This window comes from Mchenga conophoros, linkage group LG3 (assembly GCF_057382185.1).
Source record: "Mchenga conophoros isolate Kocher_MC1m ecotype Shallow Benthic linkage group LG3, M_conophoros_male_GT1.1, whole genome shotgun sequence".
NCBI lineage: Eukaryota > Metazoa > Chordata > Actinopteri > Cichliformes > Cichlidae > Mchenga > Mchenga conophoros.
Window position 1 is genome coordinate 79548800 of NC_140528.1, and position 14259 is coordinate 79563058.

A 14259-nucleotide genomic window follows, 5' to 3' on the forward strand; every position below is an offset into this window, starting at 1 on the left:
TGCTGGGCTTTTTGCCTCGGTGAGAGAAGATGGTGGTGTTTCTGGATCATTTTTACACATGACTCCTTTGCATGACAGAGCTTTAACCTGCATTTGTGGGTGGAATCACTGAACACTGAAGCCCTGAGCCCACGCAGAGATTTCCCTGATGGAGTCAGGCCTGTTTTTAATGAATTGTTGTCTGTGGGCCAGAAGAGCAGACATCCAATATTGGTTTTTGACCTTGTTCCTTTTGATATTATGTTCTGTAGACGATATTCAGTCTTTAAAATTTTAGACTGAGGAATTTTATTCTAAAATTATTCCACAATTTGTACACATTTTGGTGAACGTCCCTGCCATCTTTACTTCTGAGAAGCTTTGGACTTTTTTTTTTTTTTAACCGTTTAAGAGAAGCAATCATGTTACTTACATGTTCCCAAAGAAATTTTTGAACAGACAAAACACTTACCAGCCTTTTGTTGCCACTGTCTCCAAATTCATTTGTTTTGAAGTACTAATACCTCAAACTCAAAGTGAGCTTATATTTCGCTTAAAATGGGAAATTTTTCTCAGTTTAAACATTAAATATTTTCCACATTGTTGTAAATAAAATATGGGTTCAAACTTTGCAGATGGATGCCTTGTTTGTATTTATTTTTCCACGATGTTCCTCCTTTTGTTTGGATTGTAAACTTCATGCCTCACTTGGGTTAATTTTTATCATTTACTACAAAACGTTCCTCCTTTTTCTGCCATGTGTGATGTTTAACCAGAGGACTGGTCTTGAGTCCTCCCCCAGTAGACTCCAAATCCAAATAGAGTCAGAGAGGGTTTAACAGAGCACAGACAGATGTGCTTTCATGGCACATGTAACTAATATGGAAAGACTTCCTGAATAAGCTGGATGTCATTGTTTACAGACAACCTTTATTTCCCCTGCTTCTTCCTTTTTAAAGCTCTTCTGCTGTAATGTTTATTTTTCAGTTAAAAAAAAAAATTGGCTACTTTTGATTCAGTTGCTCAAACACAGGCTCAAAGTTGCCTTCACGGTCACACTACTGAGGTCCATGTTTCTTACATGTATAAATGGTTAAATAGCTAATGTGTCTTCTTCCAGACTTCAAGGGGAAATAAATAGACTTTAAAAGTGTAAGATTTATCAAGATTTATTACCACGAAGCATTGTTACAACAGACAAATAGGGACCTTGTGTGGTAGACTTACTTTTCTTTTACTACATTTACATGTACACACACTGTAGCAAATCCCTTACCTGTTATTTTGGATGTAGAAAAAGATCCTGCTGACTGTAACTGTACATACAAATGAACAATCTACACCAAACGCACAACCTGTCAAATAAGTTTATTCTCACACACACACACACACACACACAGGCATGAAGTCCCTTCCCTCATGTAATTCAGTAAAAATCTGTTCCTATTGAGCACATCATGTACCAATGTGTCAGAGAGAAGGATGTAGAACACAAAACCAAATGTATTGCAGAGCAGACATGAATATTTTAGAATAGCAGAGAAATACGCACGCCTTCACTTCAAGTCAGTTTAGATTGTTTATAGAAAACAGTAAAGACATTCTTGTTCTTGATTGCCACTCTTTGCTTTCCACTGCAACACAACGCACACCTGCTGAAGTGGCATTGGCGCAACGTTGCCTTATTTTAGGTTCCTATTTAAAGATGACGACACGGCCTGTGTTGGTTCATTTCCCGTCGGATGTAAATCCAGCATAAATCAAGTAAAAAAACAAAAATAAAAAAAAATAAAAAACGTGAATATTTCTCCCAGCTTGAGCTCTCGGCCCTTCGCTCACTTTGAAACGACACACATTTCAACACATCATTGTTCTATAGTCTTCAATTACAGAAAGATAACAAAAACAGACTTGTCGAGCACTTCAGTGCACGTAACCCAAGTGTAACATTAATGTTAATTTTTTTTTCACTTCGATACATTTGAGCAAAGAGCAGTACTATAAAATCAGTGTGCAAGCGGAGCATGGCACAATCGTCTACAAAGGCCAATATCTGACCGTTCAAATTGGTAAAAAGTAACAAATAAAATGACGAATCAGCATTAAGAGTAAGTTTCTCGTCATTTCCCTAACAATCACATCTGATTCCTATGTTACAGCTACAGAAAATTCATTTACCTGAAAAAACAAACAAACAAACAAACCACCTCCCTGCCATTCAGTAGCATTTTACATCCTGATTGCAATACAGATAAGTATTTCCTATGTTTAGAACTTTTCAGGTTTGTAAGCAGGAAAAAAAAAAGTCAGTTCAAACTTTTGACCAGCAGATGGCAGCATCAGCTCAAACTATGGAGTTGCTGGCCTGAAGAAGAGAAACTACAGAAATAACGGAAGGAAACAAAAAAAAACTCATCAGCCAAGTCCTCAATACAAAGGAAAATATCACAGTCTCAGCTGTGGAAAAAAAATGACCTACAGTATATCATACAAAAGTCTTTCTGACCGCCGTAAAAATTTATCTCAGTCTCCCTTTATCTACAAGTTATTGGCACAGGGTAATGCCCAGAAATAACTTTGACTGTTTTTTTTTTGTTTTGTTTTCTTTCAAACATAAATAAACCTCAAAATGTAGAAATGCACAACAGTGATCAGAAAAAAAATAAAAAAAAGACTTCCCAGGGAGGAAATGTTTCTAACCTGTTTCTCAGATTAGCAGCAGGTAACATGAGCAGCAGTTCTTTTCAGTAACATGAAGCATTTCCCCTTCTCTTTTCGAAGTGAAGCTAACAATTCCCAAACAGTAGCAGTTCTTCAGCCATGATTGTTCCAGTCTCACTGTGGGGCACATTTCCAGGCAAGCAGGAAACAGGAAGAAAAAAGAAAAAGAAAAAACAGAAAGGTCGGCCAGACGGGGGCATTCGTTTTCCTCTTCGTGTGTGTTTAACTAGATCAACTTCCGCAGGGGGAAGGACAGGGCGGCTCCTATGGACAGACCCAGAGCCAAGAAGAAGGTCATGAGGGCTCCTGCAGTCTCTGCGTCTTTAGGCTCCACCAACCTGAAGGCAGACATCACGTATTTAATCCACAGGAACCACAACAACATTGAAAAAAAGCACACAGTGGCTTCACTACATTCATTAGTGGACATTCAGCTTGCTGTGCCCTTTGGTCATGTGATCCAGGTACAGCTCAAGAACGCTTACCAATTCAAGTGTGCATAACGAGGTGCAATCATATTTCTGTGATTTCACCTTAAAATTTGTACTCGTATCTCATTTTTTCCTTGTTGTTATTTGTTACAGTTTTTGCTCCTGGTACACAAATAAGTCTTCATGTCTTCCTTCCTTACAGCATCCTCGCCACTTTCTCCACTTCACCTTAAATGAAACCCCTACATGGGTACATGAGGCGTGGCAGTATGCTGATTGCAGACACAAAGCACAAACCCGTGGATTTAGAACGACTCACTAACATAACAGCATGTTTCATAACTCAGGGGTAATTTTGCATGTGTGAACATTTCCATATGCTTCCACATACAAAGTTGTGTCCAAAACGGGCATACAGATTTGAAAGACTACACCACAGTTATGCAGATGAATTTCAGAAGCTGTAAAAGGCGATTACACTAAGCTGTTACAGACTCAAACACAGCATGAGCTCCAAAACAACACAAAAACACAACACTGTTTAATAAACTGTAAATCTTTTGGTCCCAAATTTCAATAATAAGCAACCAAAACATGTCCACATGACAAGAATCAGAACACAGTCCTGCAGCTGTCTGCGGAGTGATCGTGCAACCTCTGAATGTGTCGACGCTGTACTCACTGTGGCGCGTAGGACATGGACAGGCAGACGAAGTAGCCGCTGGACAGAGAGAAGAAAACCATGATGACAGAAAATGCTGCGTCGTGTTCAAATAAAACAGGAAGGTAGTTGCGGCTCTGGACATTACAGAACATCAGCAGAGGGATGAACCCGACTCTGGAGATCACCAGCACCGGGAAGAGACGGGACTCTTTAGAGGGCTGCAGAGGAGACATGTAGGAGAATACATGAAGACGTGAAACTGGTTAAAAAGCGTGCTAGTATTCTGATTTACGCTCATTCAGGAAATCCAAAATAATTTCACTAAAAGAGGATGCAGTGCACCTACTGCTGTCTGAAGCTTACTGGAGCAAATATGTGGCTACGTCATTTAGCACCAGTGACCAAAAACCCTAACAATCAAACGACCTCCTTTTAGCAAGCGTTTGGTGACAGTGGGAAGGAAAAACGCCCCTTTTAACAGGAAGAAACCTCCAGCTCAGGATAACACATTCATCTGGATTCAGGAGTCGCCTCAGAATGACAAGTGTTGTGGTGAGTGCGCTCTGGGCATTTGTGCTAAAAGCTTTTGTATAACGTGCTAAAATCTACATCTAAGCACAATTTTGTGCATCAATACACAGTAAAAGAATTTCCTCCTTGTTTTTTTCATATTTGCTATATATATACACATACATGTTTGTCATATTAAAAAAAAGCAAACAATGAATGAATGAAAGAGAACAGCTCAGTTTTTTGCTGATGAAATATATAATAAGTCCAGTCTGGCATCAGACAGAAACATAAATAACATATGGAAACCTACCCAGCGTATCTTTGTGGTGATGGTCCGGCCGAGCCAGTCGTTAATATTGAAAATGAGGAAGCAGCACACCGAAATAAAATAGCTCTCTGAAGAAAGAATGAGTACAAAGATACATTTTTATATCGCGATAGGAAGGCTACAAAAGAGATGCACTGTATTTGTTGCCATCCGCTAAATGAATGTTGAGCGCAGCTGTACTGAAGCGAGTGTTCGGTCTTACCCCAGTTTTCTCCTTCGGATGTAGTTTTCACATCTACGGTGATGGCAGGGAACACAGACAGAGTGACTGTGAAAACGAAGGTGACGCAGAACGCCATCACCCAGATCTGAAAACGAGGACATGGATTTATTTATTTAGTATTTTAATATTTGCAGACAATGAACTGATCTAAATAGTTTCAACTTAAATCAAAACGACGACTAACACGAGGGTACCTTTTTAAAGACCTCTATAACAGAGGCCTTGGCTTGCCCCCTCTCAACCTGCTCCAGGGGCAGGAAGGCCTGCTTGGTTCCATCAGACCTCGGCTCGGCCTCGGCGACGCTGCTACCTTTGGCCGAGTTGCCGATTGCCGATCCGTTAACGTGCCCGGCCAGCTTGCCATTTTCCACCATGCTGCTTTCTGCAATTGAATGTATATAAAGCCTCACTTCCGCTGTTTCACTTTCACACAAAAACATTATTATTCAATATGTGCTCAAAGGTAATGTTTCAAATGTGGGATCTGGTTGAGTGAATTATGACTAATTGGACCTCTATGGGCTTTTTAGCATTCATAACAAGGCAGGAGGCTGTGTGAGCCTCACAAACCCATCTTTGTTAGGCACCGTCTAATTGGATAAACAGAGGGTAAACTGACTTAATGAGATAATGTTCCACTGAATTGATTTGATTCAACCAGACTGCGAGGGACAGAATTGTGAACTGAGTCGAAAAGCAAACAAACGTTCGCTCACTGTCACAGTAACGTCTGACAGATTTTAAGGCTTCTGGTGTTCAGCGTGTGGCGCAGCTTGGAAAGGAATGGCATTAATTCAGCGATGGTGAAGAGTTGTTTGTGTAGCCAAAGCTTACCTTTCAGCAGCTCGTCTGTGGTGTCTGCCTCGTACGTGCTGCTTTTTTTCAAATAATACTGAGCAAACCCCTGCATGAAAACAAAAACACAACACAAAAGTCAAGCAGCTGAAATATCAAAATATAATAAACATTAGGTTTTGTAATCAAGTTTATACTATAATGGATTCACTTAGGATGCCAGTGAGCACTTGTGATACAAAGTCCAAAACCACTGTGTGTTCAACATCCATCTTTATATACTTTATATATTCTGTTTACTCAGACGAGACAGTTTGCAGTCGAAAAATGCTACAAATGCCCACATCCAGGTTCATCTGCATACAAACTTATGTGTGGAGAGTTTGTATAGGTGAGGTCAGATGGATTGTGGGTAATGCAGTTATGCTGAGAGGACAGCTGACTGACCAGGCGTGGCAGCACCAAGTAGCTGAAGAGTGTGAGCAACGTCCCCACACACGGTGTGATGAAGTAACCCAAAGCTGCCGTTTCGTGGTCCGTTTTACCTGAGTGACAAACACACACAAAGCAGAGTTACTGAAGCATTCTGGGACAGAAATATAAGAGAAAAAAAAAAAAGCGTTCAACAAAACCAAGTGTGCTCAGGTTTCTTTGAAAGCAGTGTGCTGTGCGGTGTCATGCTGATTGCTCCCGTTGATTTTCAATGCCCTTGGTTACCAAGCAACTGAGGATTAGGAGCCCACTGGAAGCTTGTGTGGATGTAAGTGACTCACTTCCTATGGCTATTAGCATGGCGATGGCAGCGAATGTCCCAGCGAGGCCCTGGCCACTCATGAAGATGCTGCTGTACTTCTGAGGCAGCATCCCCACAAGACCGAACAGACTGCCCTGCAGCACGGCACCAAACGCTGACGAGGGAGGAAAAAAGGGGGGGCTTTTCTTGTAGCATCTTATCACTCAAACACATCTGTCTCCCACATATACATAGAAGCACACTGACTTACAGTTGATGAACCAGATAGTAGCCATGGTGACCGAGAAGAAGCAGTCTTCCTCCATGGGCACTTTGACCAAAACCGCTGTGAGGATGAAGAGCAGCAGGATGAAAACAAGGCTACCTGCGATACGTATCGCCTCCGATATCCTGAAACACACACAGTTGCAACACAGTTAACCATGAAGGATCTAACAGATCATAAAATATACCACAGAGCAACAGTCTGAGTATACGTTTACAGCGCACCATCGGGAAACAGACATCCTGTAAGGACGACGATGTGTCGAAGCAAATCAACTTCAACACATCGTCGTCCTCTAATAGGCAATAAACATCCGTCTGTTAGAGCGGCAGACATTCACGAAAAGTTCACGTGACAAATAATATAGTATAGGATCAGAGATTTCTCACGACACCATGGCAACAAGGCTTTCTGTTATCTGTTTTTTGGGCTAAAGATGTGTTCATTAATGTGACTGCATGACCTTCAGACTTGTGTTATGTTAAAAGAGAGAAACGTGTTATTAGGTATAATCAGATTCCTACTGCCATTACTTAAAGACCAATAACTAAGCTGCTGATTCAGACATAAAGGTGACATGTTCAAGTGCAGCCAGATCATCAGAAAGGATGATCTGCATGTTTGAAAGCGCTTTAACACAGTCACTGACCTCGGGTAGAGGAAGGAGTTGAGCAGGGTAAATAGCAGCAGAGGCAGCTGAGACAGCAGAGTCATCCAGTTGTTGAAGTAGTACTCTTTGCGGACGACCTCGGTCCCGTTGCTCGATTCATTTGTCTCCAGTCGACGTTGGAAGTACTACACACCACAAACACAGGGCTTTTCATTCAAAAATACGACAACAAAGCTACATCTGACGTATAAAATACAAAATATACTATCACTGAAAACCCAGCATATGCTTCATATTGTGTCAGATTTTGTGAAGTCTTGTTTTTACCAGTGAAGCTGTCATGAAGAAATTCCATGGCAGCAGCGTTCCCAGGCCCAGAATGAAGAACATGAGTCCCACCGTGTAGTATCTGTAGATGGGGAAAAGGGATGGTGCATGAATATTGGTGAAATCTTCTGTCTCCTTATGCAACAAAACGTGTTTAGGTGTCACGCAGAAACTGTGGCTGAGAGCAAAACGAATGGGAACTGAAAGCTGCTGCTGTTTGTGTAACTCACCGGTCCTGAGGGGCGTCTGTTCGTCGTTTCATCCTGGTGTCGGAGTTTGTTTAGACTCTACGGGCAGTGGGAGAGAAAAAAGGGTCAGCCACGTTTCCAAAAGCTGTGAGGGGCTGGCCAAATACAACCGGCTCTCGAGACGCTGTATAGTACATACATGTCACACATTTACATCTTATAATTTAAGCCTTACTGACAGATTTTTTTCCATTTACTGCAGCAACATTCGGTTGACACACTTCTTTCTACCTGTGTCAGGGGTTAAATATGTAGGTAAACTTCTGTTTGTGACATAAAGCAGAGTTTCACTCCCACTTGAGATCAAAGTGGGCTGCAGCATGTAAAATGACTTTGACATTCCTCGTTACTTTCTGGGTTAAAGTTACTTTGACTTGCGTCATGTGACATAAGAATGAACCTAGCAGCATGTAAGCAGCCATGAATGACAGGAGTGCATACATCTAATTAAACAACACGACTAAGTGCAATTTCAACGATTTTCAATAGAGGCGATGGAAACAGCAGCAGCTGGAACAAGTTCAGCCTCTCTCCTATGTGTCCACCGTTAGTCATGAATTTGACTTCACACCTTGTGTACACACAAATGACTGCAGTACAGCCTCGGGGAGGACAGACAGGTATTGAGTTCTCACTGGAAAAAGCCATTTCCACTCACTCACAGGAGGACATGTAAGGCTGCTCCACTGTTTGTTTTCTAAACTCACTTTTTTAAATTCAATAAACACAAAAAATATTAAACACAATATTCATCTCTTTTCTGTAATGGTAATGAAAATGTACTTCACTGGCTGACATAATCATTACCACATCACTCATGCCGCTACTAAATTAAAAGCAGAGCTGTAAATATTGGGCGGGCATATCCAAACGATAAAGCAACAAAGACGATACTTTATCTTTTAGATACAGTATCATTCATCATGGGAGGATAATAACAGAAACAGCACTAAAGACTATGAACCTGCTGGGATTTGCTCTTCATTTACTCTTTCCGCACCACCTGCCCACCTGGCAGTGTGACAACAGCAGCCATTTACGGCTGAGAGGTTACTGGGTTGTGATGTTGAAAAAACAACAACAACAATAAAAAGGATACCTCGTTTACATCAGGATATATTTGGTTTTATTAAAAGGCCGCATACTGCAGATGCCATCATATTCAGGCTTTAAAACTGGCTGCATGAGAGACTTTTTATGAGTGTAATCAGAATGCAATAATGTTGCTTAATAAAAACACTGATGGCTTCTGGATGACTGGCTGAATGCTTTACCCAGACCACAGAGTACATGACAAAAGCAATATGGGTCACACATTTCACATGAAGGCAGGACAATAAACTACATGTGTGACCTCCGACCTGATTCTCAGTTCCTGTTGGGCCCCTTAGGGAAGTCAGTCTAACACCCTGTGCCTAATTAAATGCCTGTTGTTGCCGTTTGGACAGACTGTGTTTCAGTGGCCCTAAAATCTGACACTGGCATGTTTAATTTCTCTCTCACTGCCATAAATACTCGTAATGTTCCCCTAATCCAGTCTTGACTAATACTGTGTTGTATCAAGGATCAGGGTGACTTTGGCGATCCTTATGACAGGATGTCTTATTCATACAGCTATAATTCTTAGTTTTACAGCACAGTCGTATTTCTTTCTAATAAGGCAAGAGACAGATTCAGAAGCAGCTTGCGTTGATTTCCTGGAGGACCAGGCCGTTTGTTATGCAGCTGTGAAGGAGGATGTAGTATGGTCTATTCTTTCCCCCCCCCGCCGAGTTTCATTTACACTTCTTTGTCATGGTTTGGTTTTCATCTGTAAAACTTGTTATTGACACCTCCTTCCAACAAAGGCAGGTGTGACAGACCAACAAACCACTGTTACAGTTGAGTTATAGGTCCTCACTATTATGAGTGTCCTTGATCGTCTATAAATGGCTGGGTTTATACGCCGGTCTACTCCTCGCTTTGTTAGATAAGCTAAAAATCCATGTGTGCTTCCTCCCTGGTGAGACAGTTGGTTGTACACCCTCTGCCCTCTTCCCTCAGTGACAGAGCTTTCAAAAGCCATCATTCACTAAATCAGCCTGGTCAGAGTCGTTACAGTCCAACCAAACAGGACTTTTTAAGCAGCGGAGCAGAACTAATTAAACTGAACTGGTAAATCATGAACAAGGCTAAAGTCATGGGGCCATAAAAAGCTGCCAGCTTCATATTTTCAAACATATTGCGAAAGACATGCAGGTAAAAATGCCTCAGATGATCACCATGCTGCGGTTCGACAATGACTACCTGGCGGCACCTTCAAAGTTATTTAAAAACATCTAGAGGTACAATTTACAAGTACACACTGTTCTCTGCACACTCTGTGTTGGGTGTGCCACGTGTCCCATCAAGGGCACAGTGATACAAACACGTCCAGGGGTCATTTAAAGTCGAGGCTTGAAGCAGACATACAGCAATAGGGTCACACAACCTTTTCTAGGTCTACATGTCTCATCAGCAGCTCAGCTGGTTTCATTGATAAGCTACTTCTCAGCTGCTGAAATCACGTGTATGCCCACTGTTGAGAAATTTAGTCTGGGCTGATGTTACTCATTTCTTTAGATGAAATAATCAATTTCCACAATGAGCAGGAAACAAAAACACTAGGTGGCTATCAAACGCTCCGGTCACAGGACCCGATCAATGAAGAGACTGCAGATCACTCACAAACACGATACTGTCAGCGCCTAAACTTGTAAGACTAAGAAAGAAATTACATGTGTAGGGCGACGAAAGGACAGAAACACTTAAAAACAGCAAACATAAATAAAAGCTGGACGTCAATTAGTAAAATAATTTATAAACCCCAAAAACAACCTAAAGAAATGTTTTGGCAGGTTTACATATAAGAGCTGACGACTCATTTAATATTCGTCTTTATTAAGAAGGTGTGCCCGGCCCTCTTTCACCTTCAAAAACAAGTAGGACAAGCAGGATAAGAGGGACATTTTGCTCAAGTCGCAGACACTCCCAGGTCTGTGAACTTTAAGTAAATAACTGCCCAACACAGCTCACACACAGCTAGGCTTCAAATCCAGCAGCTACAATGAGGCAGTCACTCCCTGGGGTGAAGCTATAATTTGAGTATTAGTCAGAAGTTGGTACCAGACTCTGAGTGTTTAACTTGAGAGCTCGGAGGCATTTAAACAGGATATGAGTGTTGAAGATAACAGCTGATGTTGGCTGACAAGCATTTATTCTGCTCCTAGCAACGCCAAAGCAATATTTGTGTCCTTTTCATTTTGGGACAAAACCTAATCTGTCTCCAGATATCCAAGTTACTCAAAACACTGTAACGAAGGCTTTCCAATATACGTAATTTACTTAAGTAATGCATTCACACGCGCTTTATTTCTTTCACTGTCAGACATCAATAAACATCTTAAAGACACCTTCGGGCTAGCTATGTCGAGATGCTGGGGCACAGGAGAAGCCATGAAAAAAAGCCGTAATGGTATTCTGTCCTGCTCCTTCACACACACCTCCAGAGTTATACAGCACAAGGAGCTACTTATAAGCAACAGCTGAGGTCAGGTGCAACTAAGCTCTGTAGGTGAAATGGTGCAAGCATGAATCTTTTTTAAGTCAAGAATAGAAAAAAATGCAGCTCTTCCTTATAAATGGTCACGCTCAGTGAAAACACATCAAATAAATGAAACCAAACCAATCGGGCCAAATTAGGTCAAGACATTTGGGAACTACAGAGTCAGTTTTATTTGTCACGAGCTGCTTCTGTTGTCTGTAATAACAAATCCTAAGTCTAGACAATCTGGCCCTTAAACCTCACACAGGATAACATTCATCTGTCAAGTCTCGTCTTGTATTTAAGTGTAATCAACGTACAACAAACCCTGAGGGAACTGTATCCCTTCTGACACACAGCTCCCAAAATGTAAGAGTTTAAAAGCAATTAGAACCATAACTATGGAAAGGAAAGGACTGATGTGTCTGTCTATTGAAGTGAAGTATGTGTCTATCGAATAGGCGCATACTTCTCTTCTTCCCTGGACCTCTTCGTGTTGACTCACAGGGGAATGTAAATCATTTGGACTAAGAGCAGATTCCTCAGACAGATGAAGATATTCCACCGTCTCACCATCAGAAGCTCAGACACTAGATTCCTGCAAGGTGACCAATTGTGGTCTTTCAGGGTATCTAAAAAAAAAATCTGTTTAAAAGGCTCCTAACTTAATATAAGGAAACAACAAAGACAAAAAGGGAAAACCTAATCAAACTAATACTCTCATACTAACAGTAACTGCAACGAAGAGTACTAAAGAATCCCACAAAGATGATAACACAAACTTACTAATAATCAAACAGAAAAACAAACAGAGAATATTCAATTATAAAAAACTGAACAGAAAATTTCACAGTTTATTAAATGCTGACATAAGCTAACTCAAAGTAGAGACGTGCTATTTTTATGTACCCATTATTTTATTTTATTTTCAACCCAATGGGCTGAAACACAAAGCCCGAAGGTCAATACGCAGACACACTATCGCACAGTACTATAAGGTGTAACACCTACATGGCTTCCGTATTGAGTCACAGGGGCATTCTTACTGTAATCTGACCATGTGCGCACATGGCAGCAGCCATTCACACCAGAAAACCAAACGTATGTGCCCTTGTCACCCTCAACTAAGTACTACCTGGTTAAGTTCGGTTATCACGCGATAACGCAGATTCAACCACTTTTACTCAAAGACATTCAGCCCGGGTTCATTTCACTCCAGACTGTAAAACACATTTTTCTTCATTATCTGGTTCAGTAGTTACTTACTCCGCTGTAGTAACTACATTATTCAAAGAGGTAAACTCCCGTCAAATATGATCTTTACTGGACGAGGGACTCCGCTTTTAATCCCAACAGATATGAAAATACACCTGCTCGGTTTACCAGACACACCAAACGAATAATAATTTTAAGCTTAAGAAAAGATATTATGTTGAACATTGCGGTTAGTCTCGATAGTGATGCATCAGTTTGTACTCGGTAGACGCACGTTTCAAGGTGTACAAGACACAAGAGGAAAGCTGCTATCACGGCGTAACTACAGAGACTGCGAATATCACGTCTCATCACAAAACAGCAGTAAGCTAACACAGTGCCAGCTAACGTGACCTACAAGCGTGAAACACTCACCGAAAAACCGATGCTGCCGTCACGCTGTTAACATAATGTGCCTGCTGTTCGCGGAAAGGTTCAGTGAGCCAGAGGGTCCAAACATATGTTTGCTGTCCATTCACATGGCGGGAAATGTAGAAATCGTGCCACTATGCATTTTATAGCACAATAACCGGCACAACCCGCCTCCTTAAAAAAGAGGCAAAAAGCACTTCCGGTGTGCTCTACTGCGTTTCAGCTCTACTGTTTCAGCACATTTTGTGCTGAAACTCGTTTGACACGCTGAATTAATAGTGCTGTTTTAATAAAATTAATTAAACAAAGAGGCTCAATTATTAGTGCTACTCTGATTTTTCAATTTACAACTGACTTATATTATTACAGGGTTTGTTGGGGAGGGGGGGCTAAAGCAGTCGACACAACTTTAAATCAAAGCTCAGTTTAGGGTGGATGAGAGCTTTGCAATTTTTTGAGACCGTAATATCTATTTCACGTTTATATGAATAAATGTACAGAAAAAATGACAAACACAACTGCGATGGTAACACCCAGCTCTTAGCTGATCTTTTTTTCTTCCATGAAAAGAGGAACGACATGTCCGGGTAAAGTATTATTTTAGTTTATTTCCTCTGGTTAACTTACATGCTATAGCTGAAGAGGCATGTTTTATACACATATATATATACTATCAGTCAAACGTTTGGACACCTTCTCATTTAATTTATTTTCTTTATTTACATTGTAGATTCTCAGTAAAGGCATGAAATCTATGAATGAACACCTAATTATGTAGCAAACAAAAAAGTGTGAAATAACTCAAAACATGTTTTAGATTTTCCAAAATAGCCACCCTTTGCTTTGCACACTCTTGGCATTCTCTAGATGAGCTTTTGGGGTCATTGTCCTGTTGAAAAGTAAATGATGGTCCAACTAAATGCAAACTGGATGGGATGGCATGTCACTTCGAGATGCTGTGATAGCCATGCTGGTTCAGTGTGCCTTTAATTTTAAAATTTTGAATCCCCAACAGTTTCACCAGCCTCTAAAAAAAAATAATTCCCTGTCCTTCCATGGTGGTGCCTCCTCTTCCTCGGGTTTGCCTGAGATATTCACTGAGCACGCGGTCGGTTGGGGCCATCTTACTTTGTGAATGCTTGTTGTCTCATCCTGAACCGTAGTGCTCACACTCATCAGTCCCCGGCCTCCTTCCTTCCCCTTAGCATACAAC

At 41.1% G+C, this 14259-nt stretch overlaps 2 protein-coding genes across 3 annotated transcripts in view; one reads left to right on the forward strand and one right to left on the reverse strand.

Annotated features, from left to right (window-relative positions):
* Positions 1–1132: 1132 nt before the first annotated feature.
* Positions 1133–13231, reverse strand: LOC146580662 (equilibrative nucleoside transporter 2-like). 2 transcript variants are annotated; one of them, XM_085267426.1, is made up of 13 exons: positions 13050–13230; positions 7841–7897; positions 7611–7692; positions 7323–7468; positions 6659–6798; positions 6428–6562; positions 6102–6199; positions 5694–5763; positions 5054–5241; positions 4839–4944; positions 4619–4704; positions 3814–4013; positions 1133–3038 (listed from the first exon to the last, which is right to left on the reverse strand). In XM_085267426.1, exons 2-13 carry the CDS (start codon positions 7870–7872, stop codon positions 2927–2929), a joined length of 1395 nt encoding a protein of 464 aa, XP_085123552.1. In that variant the 5' UTR covers positions 7873–7897; positions 13050–13230; the 3' UTR covers positions 1133–2926. The 2 variants fall into 2 exon arrangements, with proteins under 2 accessions (XP_085123552.1, XP_085123554.1); XM_085267428.1 differs by lacking the exon at positions 6428–6562 and having other exon boundaries at positions 13050–13231.
* The window catches only part of LOC146580663 (uncharacterized), a 34343-nt gene continuing 24086 nt past the window's right edge, over positions 4003–14259 (forward strand). Inside the window, exon 1 of the mRNA XM_085267430.1 lies at positions 4003–4347. The gene's annotated coding sequence lies outside the window, so the exon portion shown is untranslated. The remainder of the gene's footprint in view (positions 4348–14259) is intronic.

What these genes read in the sequence shown, in the direction of transcription:
- LOC146580662 (XM_085267426.1), bottom strand. Translation starts at nt 7,872, where the DNA reads ATGAAACGACGAACAGACGCCCCTCAGGACCG. An exon ending in TACTATCTGGTTCATCAACT is followed by an intron (nt 6,563 to 6,658) that starts GTAAGTCAGTGT and finishes CTCCCTCGTCAG; the next exon opens with CGTTTGGTGCCGTGCTGCAG. An exon ending in CACAGACGAGCTGCTGAAAG is followed by an intron (nt 5,242 to 5,693) that starts GTAAGCTTTGGC and finishes ATTCAATTGCAG; the next exon opens with AAAGCAGCATGGTGGAAAAT.